This window comes from Mauremys reevesii, linkage group 16, assembly GCF_016161935.1.
Source record: "Mauremys reevesii isolate NIE-2019 linkage group 16, ASM1616193v1, whole genome shotgun sequence".
Taxonomy (NCBI): Eukaryota; Metazoa; Chordata; order Testudines; family Geoemydidae; genus Mauremys; species Mauremys reevesii.
In genome coordinates, this window is record NC_052638.1 from 6,553,221 (window position 1) to 6,570,844 (window position 17,624).

Consider the following 17,624-nt stretch of genomic DNA (forward strand, 5'->3'; position numbering starts at 1 on the left):
GGGTAGGGCACCTGAAAATTTGGGGCACCCCTGGGTCTTAGTGTCCACCCTCCTGTCTTTTCCTATCCCTGTTCTGACCCTTCATAGAATCATAGACTATCAGGGTTGGAAGGGACCTCAGGAGGTCATCTAGTCCCACACCCTGCTCAAAGCAGGCCCAATCCCCAGACTGATTTTTACCCCAGTTCCCTAAATGGCCCCCTCAAGGATTGAACTCACACCCCTGGGTTTAGCAGGACAACGCCCAAACCACTGAGCTATCCCTCCCCCCCTTCCTATAGGCTCCCACCCAGTGATGAGCTGCCAAAATCTTAACCGGTTCCCTATAAAAAGTTCTGATTTAAGGGGGGGAAAGGGGGAGGGGCCGGGGGAGAGATCCTTGTGGGGCCGGGGGCCCCTGCAGGGCCTGGGCCAATTGCCCCACTTGTCCCCTCCCCTCCCCTCTGGCCAGCCCTGGAGCTTGCAGCAGCTCCCCCCCTCCTCCCCCCACCCCAGCCCACACACACCTTGCTGGGCCATTCAAAAGCGGCAGCAGGATGACTCCAGAGCTCAGCTGAGCTGCCAGCTGATGCTGGCGGCTGGCCACGCTGCAGCTGGGGGGAAGCAGCTGGGAATCCTGGGAGCAACAGGATGGTCCAGCCCACGGACCAGAGTTCTTTGCCCACCCTCTGGCCCTTTAACAACCGGTTCTCCATGGAGGTCTAATTTTAGCAACCGGTTCTTGAGAACCTGTGGGAACCTGCTCCAGCTCACCACTGCTCCCACCACAGCTGGCTGCTGCAGCCTCCCTAGTCTTCCTCCAGAGGGGACCTAGTACTTAAAAGTGAAAAAGCCTCCAGCCTGCCAGACCTATTAGCACTACATTGAAACTGTTATGAGAGCCATTCAAGGGGTAATGGAGCCATAACAGGCATTTGCCAACCCCCAGGTACAGACTGCCTGAATTTACTGACAAACAGTTGTGCATCACTGTCATGTTTACTCAGAACATGTTAATCTACAGGACCTTAGTTTAAAATTTGTTTTAAAAATATTTCATCAGTGTGTTAGTGAAGATGATAAAATCACATCTCTAAAAACCCCTTGCATAGATTTTTAGATGCACAATCTGAATATTTATCGTTAGCCTTGAATGCTTGGATCTTCAGACATATCGTTTTTAAAATAAATCCTTCAAAAGACACCCCCCCCCGCCCCTTACCTAAAATACACATGCGAGCCTGGGCTGCACCGGGCATAGGGGCACCAGTTTTATAATACTGCAGAGGGCCCCATAAATCCTAAGGACGGACCTGACCACACCCTGGATGGGCTCAACTTGCAGGGGCCTCCAGGGACAGGGGAGCAGCACTGCCCTGGGGCACAGGAAGAGTTCAAACAGCACAGGGGGAGCAACAAAGGGGACCAGAAAACAGCCCAAAGCTGTTGACACTGAGAAACAGCCTCACCCCCTGTGCTCTGTAGACCCAGGCCTGCTTCCCTCACACACCCAGCAGAGCGTGAGAGGGGTTAGAGAGCTGGACGGGGTTTACATACAACATCTTGAAGCCGCAACTGCTAAACTGCTAGGCCTGTCGGGCTTGACATGAGTGGAGTCAGAGGGGACTGACCGAGAGGTTCTGCAGGGCCAGTGTCCACAGTGTCCCCCCATCCCCCACCTATCTCCTGCAGGCCAGGAGCTAATAGAAATGCTGCACTCCCCAGCAGTCTGAGGAGGTGAGGGCCATGCCGTGCCTGCTGATCTAATGGAAAACTTGGAAGCAAGGCAGATGCCAGGGACAAAGGCCTGGGGACCCCGAGAAGACAGTCAGGTCATGCTGCTGACCAAGCTGGCAAAATAAAAGTTAACCAAATTTCGGCCACTAATCCAAGAGTTCGCATGTTCTCTCGCCAGGCCCCCTGGGTTAGAGCTGTGGGCAAATCTCATCTCTGCAGGAACGTGAAGGAGGCACTTGGTGTTCAGACACATCCTTCCGCATGTGTCAGGGACAGGAAAAACTAACGCGACTTCCTGCGCCGGCAGCGCCAAGCCTGCTGCAGACACCACGCAAATAACCATTGCTAGCAGCAACCAGAGAAGGCCTATTCAATGGTGTCTCCCCTAGAGCCCGTCTGGTAGGTCTGGGAGAGAGTTTGCGTTTCACAGGCGTCCCCCAAAGAGCAACAAACACGCCACGATATATCCAGGTAAATAAGGTTTCATCAGCAATCTGATTACAGCAGAAGTGCTGCAAAGGCAAATCAGGAAGAGGGCAAGAGTGTGTGACTGAATCACAGTCAGAAAGTAGTTTAGGAGCCCTGCAGCAGCCATGCACAGTCTGCCTGCAGGCAGGCTCCAGCAGTCAGCCCCCCAGCAAGTCTGTGTGCAAAGACGGCAGCCAACCTAGCTTCTGCTCTGTAAGCAGCCTGACCTGCACATTACATGCCTGACACACCTGGGTCACAAGTCCAGTTTCCAGCTAAAGAAAGGAAGATCCTGATGCCCTGACCCTGAAGGTTCTTCTGCAAACAGTGGCTGGAGGGAGCAAGGGTCCTAGCTAATGCTCCTCTCCCACTGACCACAAGGATGCCTGCACCAGAGCAGTGCAGCTCACGTGCTTGGTTTGGCCAAGATGAACGTGTCTGCCCGGCGCAGACTGGAATCCTGCACTTGATCGCTGTCAGAGCAGACTTGCGAATGCTGCCGTTTCAATGCACCCATGACATGGTGTCGGGCTGATGTCCTGCAGTATAGTGTATGCAGCTGGGGGTTTTATAGCTGTACTCATAGAATCATAGAAGATTGGGGTTGGAAGAGACATCAGGAGGTCATCTAGTCCCACCCCCTGCTCAAAGCAGGACCAATCCCCAACTAAATCATCCCAGCCTGGGCTTGGTCAAGCTGGGCCTTAAACACCTCTAAGGAAGGAGATTCCACCACCTCCCTAGATAACCCATTCCAGGGCTTCACCACGCCCCTAGTGAAATAGGGTTTCCTAATACCCAACCTAGACCTCCCCCACTGCAAAGAGACCATTGCTCCTTGTTCTGTCATCTGCCACCACTGAGAACAGCCGAGCTCCATTCTCTTTGGAACCCCCCCTTCAGGTAGTTGAAGGCTGCTATCAAATCCCCCCTCATTCTTCTCTTCTGCAGACTAAACAATCCCAGTTCCCTCAGCCTCTCCTCATAAGTCATGTGCTCCAGCCCCCTAATCATTTTTGTTGCCCTCCGCTGGACTCTCTCCAATTTGTCCACATCCTTTCTGTAGTGAGGGAACCAAAACTGGACGCAATACTCCAGATGTGGCCTCACCAGTGCCGAATAGAGAGGAATAATCACTTCCCTCGATCTGCTGGCAATGCTCCTACTAATACGGCCCAATATGCCATTGGCCTTCTTGGCAACGAGGGCACACTGCTGACTCATATCCAGCTTCTCGTCCACTGTAATCCCCAGGTCCTTTTCTGCAGAACTGCTGCTTAGCCAGTTGGTCCCCAGCCTGTAGCGGTGCATGGGATCCTTCCTTCCTAAGTGCTTGCTGAACCTCAGATTTCTTTAGCCCAATCCTCCAATTAGTCTCGGTCACTCTGGACCCTATCCCTACCCTCCAGCATATCTACCTCTCCCCACAGCTTAGTGTCATCTGCAAAGTTGCTGAGGGTGCAATCCATCCCCTCATCCAGATCGTTGATAAAGGTATTGAACAAAACCAGTCCCAGGACCGACCCCTGGGGCACTCTGCTTGATACCAGCAGCCAACTAGACATGGAGCCATTGATCGCTACCTGTTGAGCACGACGACCTAGCCAGCTTTCTATCCACCTTATAGTCCAATCATCCAATACATATTTTTTTTAACTTGCTGGCAAGTTTCTGCTGGTTTAGTGTTTGGTTTAGGGTTAGTATCTACTGCTGGTTTCCTCTTTATTCCTGCTGTCTGACAGGCAGTTATTAAAGCACAATCCAGCTGATCTCTACTGCATTCTGAGGTGGCTCAGTCAGAAGCTCTAACAAGGCAAGCAGCAGCCTTCCGAGAAGATTTCAAGAATGCTGATTAGGACTTTTGGTTAACTTGCAGTTCAGGTGACCTTTGCCCCCTCCAGCTGCTGGAATGTCTGAGCACCAGAGACACACAGCAGAGCAGACCCTAACCCGGCCAGAGCCTGGGAGGCCCCAGCAGACAGCAGAGCCCTGACCTCAGCCGCTCTGCAGGGAAAGGATCGCAGAATTAGCGGACACTGCACTGGAGCCCAGTCCCTAAGAGACCTGCAGGCACACGGGAAGGGAAAGGGTAGACACTACAGGCACAAAGAGAGGGGGATGGCTCCACCTTCCCAGGCTTGGGCCCACCGTCCAGGTAAAGACTCCTCAGGGGAAGTGCAACCCCACTCAACCCTTCTGGGATCTACCAATGGATTGGGAACCACCGTTTGGGAAAGGCTGGTCTAGGCTGACAGAGCTCCTCAGTAACCTACTCAGCGGTTATCACCTGGGCTCCTACTGCACAGAACAGCAAGTTCTCTCAGTGCGGGCCTACCTCCCCCCACCCCCACAGTGCATCCCGGGGCAGCTGCCATAGCTGGCCACGTGGAAGAGCGATGCAAGGAAAGGACTGACTGCATTTTAGTAGCTGGACCCACGCAGAGTGAGCAGCACCCCCCACATCAGCTCCCCGCGGGCTGCTGGCAGGGGGGCCCCAGGCTGCAGCAAAGGGGCGGCCGCTCTAGATCTCGTTAATACAGCACCCCTGTGCAATACTCGTGCTCCCCCCACCAAGCTCAGGAACGGGGAGATACCCAGAGCCGAGGAGCCATGCTGGTTCCCAGCACTGGGTGCCTGACCCTCCGTCAGGGTTCTTGGCCACGAGACACAGTTGTTTGTACTTCCCAAGTCTATATTTAGAGCGTGCCTAAGCGACCCAGAATATTTGTAGCATGCGGCATGTTTTCAGGATCACAGGCAAAAATACTGTTGTACTTGGGCTCTTCGTGCCGAAAACAATTAACCCCTTCAGCCCCAAGAGCCACGTGAGGAACAAGGACCCGAGTCAGAGTTTAAGGCCAGGTCTTCCAGCCTGATCCCCTACATAGCACAGCCCACCAGCACCCACACACGGAACCCGGCAACCCAAGTATCACAGCCCACAGGAGAGCAGGTTATTACGTGCCACACGGAGAGAACAGGAAGCCTGCCATGGCATGAGATATCCCAGATGATCCTGGCAAGTGACCCACACCACACGCCGCAGGGGAAGGTGAAACCTCCCCAGGTCACTGCCAGCCTGACCCACGGGAAATTCCTTTCCGACCTCCCATGTGATAGCAACCAGCTAGATGCTGAGCACGTGAGCAGGAACCAGCCAGCCAAGCACCTGAGAGAGAATGTTCCGTGCCACCTCAGAGCCTGCCCCCATCCTCGCCCAGTTGCTCATCTCCAGCTGTGGCAGTGACAGGGGCTGGGAAAACCCAGCCATGGCAGACAGAGACATGAAGCCGGAGAGAACATTGGAGCTCAGAGGATCATGGGAAAGGGAGCCAGGAGCCAGCCCCCAGGAGCACTCAGCAATTAACCCACAGGCCAGATTAGCCAGGCCCCACACAGCCCTGTGTCACAGTGCTCCTGGCTCGAGCGGCCTTGGGCACGTTAAGGGCAAAGGCTCTGAGGAATACAGAAGGGGCCCTTGGCTATCAGGGACTCACCGAGGATGGCATGGACTCGGACAGAGAGCTGTGTGCGCAGGATCAGAGTTGGCCGCCTCCCTTTGCTGGAACGAGAGGAATGCAGGTAAGTCACCGCAAATGTCACCAATAACCTCACTGGCGGGCAGCCAGGGCCTGCTCACAGCACCGCCACTGGGAACCTGCAAGTCAGCAAGGCCCAGACCCACACCGACCAATGGGCACCAGCCTGCCTCCACGTTCAGCACCAGAGCCAGAGCACCTCCGCTGCCCTAATGATCTGCTGGCCACCTCCCCCCCAGAATAGCTCCCCGCCCCACCATGCCCCACTTCCATAGGTTACTGACAGCAGCAGCACCCGGCTATTGCTGGAGCCTGCCAGATCATCAGAACCATCCTCAGGAAACCAAATCTATGCAGTTACACACACTGGAGGGGAGGGGCAGCTCTTTGGTGCACTGTCCTGGGGCCTCCATGCACCTCTGCCAGCGTACTTCTGTCCTGATCTGTGGTCGCTCCTGCTTCCCAGGCCTGATCTCTCCCCACAGCTCTGCTGAGGAACCTCAAGTCCAAGGTCCCTCACTCCCCAGAGACTGCCCTAGAGTTTGACCAAAACTGGCCTGTCACCAGGCTCTCGGCCCAGGGGCTCAGTTTAACATCCAGGAAGTAGCTGGCAAAGGAGTGAATCCCCCAAGTGACTCTACCAGCCCCAGCCTCAATTCCAGGCATTCTTGCTCCCCCCGCAGGCCCCTCACCGGTCTGCTCCACCCTGCTGAGCAGGCAGAAGAGCAACATGCATCAGAGTCTCACTCCAGGTGTTTTGTAGGAGAGGAGCACATGGGGCCATCTGGAGAAGGCAAAGGTGGGTGAAGCAGGGTCATGTCATCTGGCTGGGCAGTCCCCTGAGTGGAGACGGTGACTCATGTCCCACTCACTCGGCTCAGACAGGTATATCTGCGACTCCAGCAACTCACCTGATCTCCTCGTAGAATCCTTCCAGCTCATCTTTCTGCTCCAGCAGGGACAGATCAAGATCCAGGTATTGTCCAGATGGTGAGACCTGCAGCGTACAGTCCGCCAGCTGCAAACACAAGGACCCCCCAGAGATCAGTGATGGTGCTTGCTAATGGGAGGGAGGAATGCATAGCGTGGTTGTGGGGAGAGCAGGGTCAGTTTTAGGCACCCCAATAACTATACTGCCATTGCAGCAAAGAGTCCTGTGGCACCTTATAGACTAACAGACGTATTGGAGCATGAGCTTTCGAGGGTGAATACCCACTTCGTCGGATGCATGTGCATATTCACCCATGAAAGCTCATGCTCCAATACGTCTGTTAGTCTCCACAGGACTCTTTGCTGCTTTTACAGATCCAGACTAACACGGCTCCCCCTCTGATACTATACTGCCACTGTGCACTTGTACAGGACAAATAGCCAGTCAGCAGCAGGGCTGGGAGTAGAACCCAGGAGTCCTGACTCCCAGACCTCCTGCCCCCACCTCTCAACCATGCGACTCCCTAGCCATTCCCTCATGCTCAGCTGCTGCCATTCCCTTTTGTGGGGCTAGCACAGCCGCGCAGCGCCTTGGCAACGGCTCGCTGAGGATTTAACTGCGGCACTTTAGTTCAGCTCTGGGGGCCAGAGTGTAAGTCACCCACAAATCCAGAAACTCCTGTTCCATGTCCCCTCAGCAGCAGCGTTCCGTCCCGTCCCATCCCCGGGCTCGGTTGGGGTTTCACAGGCCACTTCTCCACATTCCTGTCTTCTCTTCCCCTCACCAGATTCAGAGATTCCAAGGCCAGAAGGGACCATTGTGACCATCTTGTCTGACCCCTTGTATGCACATGCCAGAGACTTGCGCCGAAACCATTCCTCGAGCAGATCCTTTAGAAAAACAGCCAGTCCTGATTTTAAAATGGTCAGTGATGGAGAATCCACCATGGCCCTTGGTAAATTGTTCCAATAGTTAATTGCCCTCACGCTTAAAACTTACGCCTTATTTCAGTCTGAATTTGTCTAGATTCAGCACCCAGCTATCAGATCGCGTTAGACCTTCCTCTGCTAGACGGAGGAGCCCATTATTAACTATTTGTTCCCCATGTAGAAACTCAGACTGGGATCAAGTCACCCCTTAACCTTCTCTTTGTTAAGCTACATAGATAGAGCTCCTTGAGTCTACCACTATAAGGCAGGTTTTCTCATCTTTTAATCATTCTTGGGGCTCTTCTTTGAACCCCCTTCAATTTATCAACATGTGTCTTGAATTATGGACCCCAGAACTTGTCACAGGATTCCAGCAGTGGTGGGACCAGCACCAAATACAGAGGTAAAATAACCTCTCTACTCCTACTCACCATTCTTATGCATCCCAGGATCACATCACCTCTTTTGGTCACAGCATCCCACTGGGAGCTCACGTTCAGCTGATTACCCATCCTCCCCCGAATCTATTTCAGAGTGACTGCTTCCATTGCTAGATCACGGTCCCGTGCTGGCAGCTGGGTGAAATGCACTGGTACCCTCATCTCTACAGTGCTTGAGCACGGACCTACAGAGCCCACTGACTGAGCTGACAGCAGGTGAGGAAAGAGGCCCAAAAAGGAGTCCCCAAGGAAAGGGGGCGGGGAATAAAGACAACCTATAGAGGGGAGCAGTGGGGCAGGGAGAGGAGAGGACACCGTACCAGCACCTAAAGTAGCGACTAGGTGAACATAAGAACGGCTGTACCGGGTCAGACCAAAGGTCCATCTAGCCCAGTATCTGTCTACCGACAGTGGCCTAGCAAGTATCAGAGGGGGAGCCATGTTAGTCTGGATCTGTAAAAAGCGACAGAGTCCTGTGGCACCTTATAGACTAATAGACGTATTGGAGCATGAGCTTTCGTGGGTGAATACCCACTTCACCAGGTACTAGCAGTTCTCCCCCACCATCCCTCCAACACACACCCTAGAGATGCAGCCAGCAGCAGCCGGGAGTCATGGCAGAGGGACACGTGCACACACCCTCGGTACACACAGGCACTGGTGACTCACCCACCACCATGATCCTGACAAAGCCTGCACGCTGACTCATCGCTGCCTGGCTGCTTCCTGACAGTCATGAAAACCACAGCCTCCAGGCTGTGCAGCATTCACATCCCAAAATAAAGGGGTCCAAGCAGGGGAGCACAACCCCAACAGGTTCAGCCATTCCTGAGTCACAATGCAACCACTCCAGGGGATCAGCCACGTGGCCCTGGCCTCAAGCCAGGTCGGCTCTGCCTGCCATCTCTGCAGTGGACAGAGGTAAGATCCCTCCCTCTCTCCTACAAGAGGGGATGCTCCCTTCCAGCAGGGTGATGGGGAGAGTGCCAAGCAGGGACTGGCAATCTCAGCCCTGTGGAGGAAAGTCAGAAAAGCTACCGTAAGGAGGCTCCCTTACTGAACAGCGTGAGGGGAAAGGGCAGCTCCTGGCCAGTTCAGCCTAGAATCAGAGTCGCTTGCCCAAACACTGCCGCTTCCTCTGACTCCCAGCAGCCCACCTCACTCAGACACGCAGCTGGAATCATCTTCACCCTCGGTCCAGCTTCTCCTCTCACTCTGGTGTTCTGAATTCTGTACCGGAATGTGTGACAGGAACTCTTGCACTGGGACCAGGGATTGTCACAGAGACCCTCGCTGGGGAGGCAAAGCATCCTCCAGGCAAAGGGGAGTGTTCAACCCCAGCACTCCACATTGTGACAGACAAGGCACTTCCTTCAGGGATACTGTCAGGAGACCGAGGGGAAGCAGGAGGTAGAACCACTGGGATCTGGCTCCGGCGCACACAGGTAGGCTTGGCAGCATTCGATTTCAACCAGTTACCGGCGGCAAACATCCATTTCAGCTGACACACCAAAATCAATCCATGGGTAACAGGGGAGCCAGCAGGGATTGGGTGTCAGCTGGAATCCTCGGCTCTTTTCGGACAGGAAATCCCATATCACAGCTCCTTCTCGTAATCTGGAAGGTTCACTCTGCATTGACATCAGGGAGCAGACTCTCTGCAAGCCCGGCCCCACATGCTGCAAATCAAGCTACACGCCCTCACGCTTGGCCTTTGGAAGGCAGGGCTTTACTGGCCTTGGTATCTTGCTAGGCCAAGTCACAAGCCAGCAGTGTCATCACGAGAAGGACCTGCCAACCGAGTTCACTGGTGCCGCTAAAAAAGCAGACAGTTTTAATACATCTTTTCTAGCCAGTAGCGCACAGGAATGAGTTAGGTCTCTCTTCAAATGCTCCGAGAGCCCTCCAGCAGTGCTCTGTGTAGTGGGCAGCACACACCGCCAGAACAACTCTCAGGCTACATCTACACTTACCACTTAAAGCACAAAAAGTCTCTTTTTCGCACTAAAACCGCGGGAGCGCCTACACTTGTTAATGACTTTTTGCGGTGAAACTTCGGAGGTTCAAGAAGAAAACCACTTTCACAAGAGGCTTACAGTCCTTTCTGCTGTTTTTTTTTGCACTGTTGTGAAAGCGAAGACACGTTCTACCAGCATAAACACCTTCTGGCCTCCGAAGGATATCCCACAGTTCCAAAAGTGACCACTCTGCCCAGCATCTCCGCTGCTCTGACGCCAAGTAAACAGACGTCCGCCCCTTCCCCTGTAAGCACTGGAAAATTTTAAACTCCCTTTCCCTTTGCTTGTAGATGTGGCAGGGAAAGCAGCCGGACAGCAGGGTTTTTTAAAAAAAAAATGCCACAAAAGAAACAAGGAAGTAATGGGGCTGCTGGGACATGAAGCAGGGCAACACGGGGCACTGAGCAGGGACCCCCATCTTCCCACACCACCTATTGAGAGAGCTGCACTGTGGGATAGCTGCCCTATAGTGCTGCTCTCATCCGCGATGGAATTGCTGGTAGTGTAAACACTCTCTGGTGCCTGAGGAACTGAGTGAGGACACAAACCAGCGCTTTACTTTCACCGGTGGAACTTACAGCGCAAAAACTCCGTCAATGTAGACATACCCTAAGTATAGCGCTAGGCCTGGCACGTTTGCTCCAAATGCTATTTTGGGACGCAGTCATGCTCACCTTCTGCCTTCCTATTGGCAGTGTGGCAAAAAGAGCAAAGGTGGGTGCACAACTGGTTGAAAGACCTCACCCAAAGAGTAGTTAGCAATGGTTCACTGTCAAACCAGGAGGATCTATCTAGTGGGGTCCTGCAGGGGTACATCCAGGGTGCAGTACTAGTCAATATTTTCATTTATGACTTGGATAATGGAGTGGAGAGTGTGCTTATAAAATCTGCAGATGGCACCGAGCTGGGAAAGGCTGCTTGCACTTTGGAGGACAGGATCGGAAATCAAAATGACCCTGACAAATGGGAGAATTGGTCTGAATTCTACAAGATGAAAGTCAATAAAGACAAGTACAAAGTACTACACTTAGGAAGGAAAAATAGAATGGGGAATAACTAACTCGGTGATAGTACTGCTTAAAGGATTCAAGGGTCACACTTAAGGCTAAGTTTTTAGCATAGATATTTTTAGTAAAAGTCATGCACAAGTCATGGGCAATAAACAAAAATTCACGGAAGCCCGTGACCTGTCCCTGACTTTCACTAAAAATATCCCTAGCAAAAAGGGTAGGTGGGTTCAGCACACACTGCTGCTGGGGCTCCCGGGTCCCCCCAGCTGCCCATCAGGGACAGTACAGCATTGGCTGGGAGCTGCATGGGTGGGGCTGGCTGGGAGCTCCAGCCCCAGGGCAGAAAATGTCATGGATTCCGTGACCTCCATGACATAATCATAGTCCGAGTAAGACTGGATCACAAATTGAGCGAGACAACAATATGACGCAGTTACGAAAAAGGCTAACACCATTCTGAGGAGTATTAACAGGAGTCTTGTATGCGAGACATGAGAGGTAATTGTCCTGCTCTACGCGGCACTGTGAGGCCTCAGCTGGAGTACTGCATCCAGTTCTGGGCACCGCGCTTTAGGTAAGAAAGTGGAGACAGTCCAGGTGAGAGCAACAAAAACGATAAAAGGTTTAGGTAACCAAACCTATGAGGAAAAGTTAAAGACACCGGACATGTTTAGTCTTGAGAAAAGATGACTGAGAGGGGACCTAATAACAGTATGTTAAGAACGATTACGAAGAGAACGGTGATCAATTGTTCTCCATGTCCAATGAAGATAGGACAAGAAGTAATGGGCTTAATTTGCAGCCAGGGTTAGATACTAGGAACAACCATCTAACTCTAAGGGCAATTAAGCGCTGGAATAGGCTTCCAAGGGAGGTTGTGGAGTCCTCGTCATTGGAGGCTTTTAAGAACAGGTTGGAAAAAACATGTCAGGGATGGTCTAAGTTTACTTGGTCCTGTTTCATCGCAGGAGGCTGGACTAGATGACCTCTCAAGAGCTCATCTAGCCCTCTCTTTCTCTGATTCCATCAACAATGGCTGTTCTTTTCACCACTCTGCCTGAAGTATGTAGCTAGAGTTGGGATCACGGGCCCTCTGACAAAACGTGCCTCCCACAGCGGGGGGGAGGGGGAGAAGAGAAGCATGGCCTAGTGGATGGGGCACAAGACTAGGAGCCTGGAACTCATGAGTATTGGTCCCCTTCTTTGGAGACTAAGTTCTAACTGGCAGACCCGAACAATATCTGCACACGGGGAGACTCATTCCCCTCTTGGGCTAGGAGTCACATCTGGTAACTTATCAAGAGCAGCCACTGGCTGCAAGCTGTGATGCAGCTGAAAGGAATCAGGATGGGTCAGTACTTGGGGAGGCAATGCCAAGGATCACGTGGGCATGGAAGGAAGTGGTGGTGGAGATTCAGAGTTGTTCTCCTCTCCTGTCAACTGACACACTCATGCAGTGCTAGAGTGATGTAAAAGCTAACCACTGAACACTTCTGGGGTGTTCCCCCAGTATTTCTCAAATTCCGCCGCAAGTGATGGGGCCTTCTGCCAACTTCAATTCCACCAGTTGGTTCAACTGATCTGTTCCAACCTAAACTGCAGTGCTGCCAACTCTGGCTATTTTGTCACGATCTTTGTAATATTTGTTGATTTAATTAAGCCCCAGCTCCAGGAGTGATTACAGACATGACAATCTTAGTTTTCATTTAAAAATGAAAGGAAGTTCCTAGCCCTCCTCTTTGCAGAGAAAAGCTTGAAAATGTGACTCCAGCGCGACCCAAAGGCTCAAAACCAGAGGCCAGAGAAAGCAAGCCCAAAATGTATCATTTTTTAAAGGTCTTGTGACTTTTAAGCCAATCTCATAATTTCTAAGGCCTGACTAATGGTCTGTGAACATGTGGGGCTGGCAATACTGCTGTGTCACTACTGGGTGCTGATGGGATTCTTATGTGGTTTGTAGGCCACATTGCATCCCCAGGGGTCCCCAAATCATTTACAATGTGCTATCAGATTGTTACTATTAACCATGTAGCCTTGGCTTTACTCTACGTCGGGTATCAAACCCATGAATCACCTGACACACTGAAGTACTGGTGCGACTCACACGACATGCAGATTCTGCAGAACCTCAGCTTTCACTTAACGAGGCACATTTCTATCCCTTCCTGGTTACACAGAAAGCATATAGACTCCTTCAAATGGGACCCCAGCGTAGCCAATGCCGTACTGTCTGCCTGAGTGGTACGAACTCTCCAGCTTCTCACTAGGGTGTTAACTCTCATGTGTAGAGAGGACCTATTAAACGTCCACAATAATTAGTTCTTTGCTGATTCAAGTTAGCGGAGAAGGGAATGGAGAAGGGGTTGGAAGTGAAACCCAGGGTTGTAGTGAGGGGTGCAAATTGGGAGCTGCTGCAGACACAAAGCCAGGGCAGAGGGAGGGTAACTGAGAAAGGCAGGATGAGGAGGAGGGCCGAAGAGAAACAGAGCACAGAAAAAGCGGGTCACCCTAAGTCAAGCATTTCCCACTGAGCAATGCAGAATGTGACAATGAGGTTCTGAGCAGAGAGATGCCGATGAAGAGATTTATTTCCTACATAAAGGCCATATTCGACTCTCGATCTCTGTGCAAACCTCTCCCTGTCACTATGAGAGTTGTACTGGAGACTGTGGGGTATACGCAGCTCCAGGTTCGCATCCCAGCCCATGTGCTGTAACTAAACACGGAACTCATCCCTCTCCCAGGAGTTGTCTGATGCAGGGGAAGCTCCCCACAACACACACACACACTTTTCCCAGGAGTGCTCAAGCCTCGCTAGCAACACCGCAGGGTGTTAACTGCTAAATCACAGGCAGGTCAGCATCAATGTCCATGCCTGCTTCAGGGGGCCTAATTACATGAGCCAGCCTACTGGGGAGGCCAAGCCCTCCTGGCTGCTGCAGGAACTCGGATGCCAGTTTCTCATGTAAGCGTGGCAGGAATGCAGCTCCACCCGCAGCGTTCGTGGTTTGGATTCTACCCCAGGCACATGTTGTCTCCTAGTGCTAACCCTTGGGGACAGAGACATGTTGTTCCAGTCAGCTCACGAGCTGCATTGTCCTGGGAACTCTTTAAAGGCAGTTCCCATAACAGGGAATTCCTGCATGAGAGGGCAGTGAAAACGGCAGGGTCTAGGTTTGGTTCCTTTCTTTCCACCCAAACAAGGCTCTGGGACACACTCACAGAAGAAGCCCTGACCAGAAATACTGAAGTCCAGGTGCTGCTGTAACATTGCTGGAGGCAGTCAGTTGAGGGCCAGCCACTGCTGTAACGGGGAGAGGCATCTGGGGTACAGAACCATGTCTCTACTCTGAGTCAGTGTGAGAGCTCAGTTTAAATCTGTCAAGAACTCATCTGTGAAATAATTTTAAAATGGCCTGTCGCTTTTACCATGGATTCAAGGGAATGCTGAACTGGCTACAGATTAACACCTAAAACCAGGAACAATTAACATTACAAAGGGCATCTGCAAACTAGAACAGGAGTCAGCCATGAAGGGGTGGCAGGGATGGGACATCCAATCCCTGTGTACGAAGATGCATCCTTGCACTGAGACACCCACTATGTGGATAGACATCCAAAAGAACACAGAAAATGTTTAATCATTCCAATATGAAAGGATTACAGAAAACAGACATGGGGAGAGGCCTGCAAAAGCCGTGAGCAGGATTGCATATGACTGCAAAGTAACCTAGAAAGTGCAAGTGGGACAGCTCCAGGGGGATTTGGCACCAGGCACCTGATACCATGAAGGATCTCTGACAAACTGCCCTGCTAAGGGCTTGGGGAGGCCAGGACCGGATGGAGCAATCCCACACTGGTATCTACTTAGGTTAGCTTCCAAGGTGCATCAGACTAGCTCTGTGATGGGGACTCTCTTCAGTAATAGGACTCCCTCGTTCTTCACAAACCTTGTTTCTAACACGGCCTTCTGAGTCTTACATTGCTTTTGAGGCACTCTCACGGTCACACATCCTGGCAGGGGAATTACCTGCTAACCTCTTCTAAGAGGCAGATAGGGAGCGACGGGTCACTGATCTGGCACACTAGGCTAAGGTGATATCCAAAGATGTTCACACACCCCCAGATACAGGCTACAGTCAGCAGGGGCCTGGGAACAGTTGGCTGATCGTGAAAGCTGGGAGACCGAAGGTTACAGTCAGCTGCAACAGAGATGGAGCTAAAGGGCTCGAAGCCCTCATGGTATGGATAGTAACAAGCGAAGCAGCTCAGTGCAGGATGGAGAGGCCTCCTCTCCCAGCCAGCCCACACGCCCTGTCTTCCCACAGCAGCTGCAGATGGAACTCCAGTTGGCCACGAGTGGAAGGTTTCAGAACTTAAAGCTGCCTGTTACTGCTGCAGAGACGAACGCAGACCTCACTCCAGCGTGAGCACAGACAGGACGCTGCATGTTAAACACAGCCAAGCTACAGGGAATACAAGAACTTCCCTGCTTGTTTTAAACCTCAGTTCTTCACCCCAATAGCTGAAACCTGACACTCAGGGTATGGGGACCACACAGACCCTGCCAAGCGATGCAAACGGGAAGGTCAACCTAGGCTCGAAGCTCTGACCACGGCCTTTTTACCAGTCTGACAGGATGGCCTGGGGGGCAGTTTAAAGTGATGATATCCATTTGGGGAGGAAGCTAACACTTCGCAAGCACACAGGTGTCTTACTAGGGAGAGCGATAGTACAGATTATGGGGTTCAAGTGTCCCCAATTGTCCCTGGAAACTCCACGGTGGACAATGGTGCTGCCTTCTCCCACCAGGGAGCTCTAAGTGGCTGGGGCAGGCATTTCCACACACGCTTTTGCTAACTGTAAAACTCTGAAAGGAAATATTGGATATAAGCTAAACTAAAATCAGCCACTCTTAAACTGAATTAAGAGTGACCATACAGTGGCTAGCACCAGTTTAACTAAATCTGTTTAAGGGTATGGCTACACTTGAGATTTGCAGCACTGGTGGAGGCTTTCCAGCGCTGCAATTAGTAAGTGTCCACACCTGCAGGGCACATCCAGCGCTGCAACTCCCTGGCTGCAGTGCTGGCCGTACACCTGGGTCTGCATGGGGAATAAGCATTGCAGCGCTGGTGATCCAGCGCTGCTCATCAAGTGTGGATACACACCAGTGCTGTTATTGGCCTCCAGGGTATTAGCAGATATCCCAGAATGCTTTTAACTAAATTACTCTTAGTTTTGTTATGCAGCCTCTCTTTGTTTTGTTGTGAACTCGGAGCAGCTTATCTAAAAAACCAACACAGCTCCTGTTTGCTGTGATCAATCAAATGAGATAACCCCAGTGAATGAGGCAGGCAGGGAGTGAGTGTTTGCTTGACAGAGAAGATGCAGGCTGTTTGCAATTAAGAGTTAAGACTAATTTTCTGATTTTTTCAAGGCAGGAAGCTAACACAGTGTTGGCTCCAAAAATCCACTCTCTCTCTCTCCCCACACTCCCTGTCACACTACGCCCCACCCCACCCCACCCCTCTTTTGAAAAGCACATTGCTGCCACTTGAACGCTGGGATAGCTGCCCATAATGCATCACTCCCAACAGCGCTGCAAATGCTGCAAATGTGGCCACACACCAGCGCTGTTCCTACACAGCTGGATGACCAGCGCTGCAACTCGTAAGTGTAGCCATACCCTAACACACACACACACACAAACTGGTGCAACTTTCTCTTGTATACAAGCCCCCAAATCTGAAAAAACGTCATTTTATTCTCTCCCCAGTTAATCAGTGCTGTGAAGGGGAGAGTTATATGGGACACAGAAATTGAGGCATAACTTTTCTCTACACAGTCCCAAACAACAAGGGAGTTTTTAGCCCATGTGTTTGCTCTTTGCCCTGTTTCGGTGGCCCAGGAGGAAAGGCTAACAGTTCGTGCCCTACGACGGTAATGTACCGTGACTGCAGTCCATTGGGCAGACCCCAGTGTTCCAGGCTGGATGCTGTCCTGATGTAATGTATGCCTAATTCTGTTCTTTTTCCTTTCCCCAAATAAACCTGGAACCATGTGTGTGAGGGATCTGAATAAGCTTCTTACAAGTATCAGGGGTATATAGTGGAATCTAGGAACAGAAACCTCAGGAGGATAGTTATTTTAGACAGCAATCTGGGACATGATTTGCCTTTCACAAATCCAAGCTGACTCATACCTATTAGCGTGTAATTTTCCAAATGTAGCCGTAAGATACAATATCCCAAGTATTAAAAAACCTTTTCCTAATACAGGTGTTCCTACAGCCTCTTCCTGAACACTTTAACAAGAGTCACTGTTTTCTGAGCACCAGATACTTTTTCATTACCAAAACTTATTAAAGGTTCACCCATTTACTCCTCCTAGTACCAAGAGCATCACCTTGTCTTTACCCTCTGCCTAGCTCACTTCTGTCTAGATACTGGCTTTCCACCATAATTCTGGTCTCCTTTGGCTTGTCCTCTATCACACAAAGGCACACTCCTTGGACATGCCATTAATATCCCTTTTATCCAGCACAGGTGTGAAGAAGTCACTTCCACTTCC

The 17,624-nt window shown here is 51.6% G+C and overlaps 1 protein-coding gene across 2 annotated transcripts in view; it reads right to left on the reverse strand.

The window, feature by feature from the left end:
• FHOD1 (formin homology 2 domain containing 1) overlaps positions 1 to 17,624 on the reverse strand; it is a 62,053-nt gene that overhangs the window by 35,401 nt on the left and 9,028 nt on the right. For both annotated transcript variants that reach the window (XM_039503201.1, XM_039503200.1), the window contains exons 2-3: positions 6,635 to 6,741; positions 5,682 to 5,746 (exon numbers count right to left, since the gene is read on the reverse strand). In XM_039503201.1, coding sequence (XP_039359135.1) covers positions 5,682 to 5,746; positions 6,635 to 6,741 — 172 coding nt within the window. The remainder of the gene's footprint in view (positions 1 to 5,681; positions 5,747 to 6,634; positions 6,742 to 17,624) is intronic.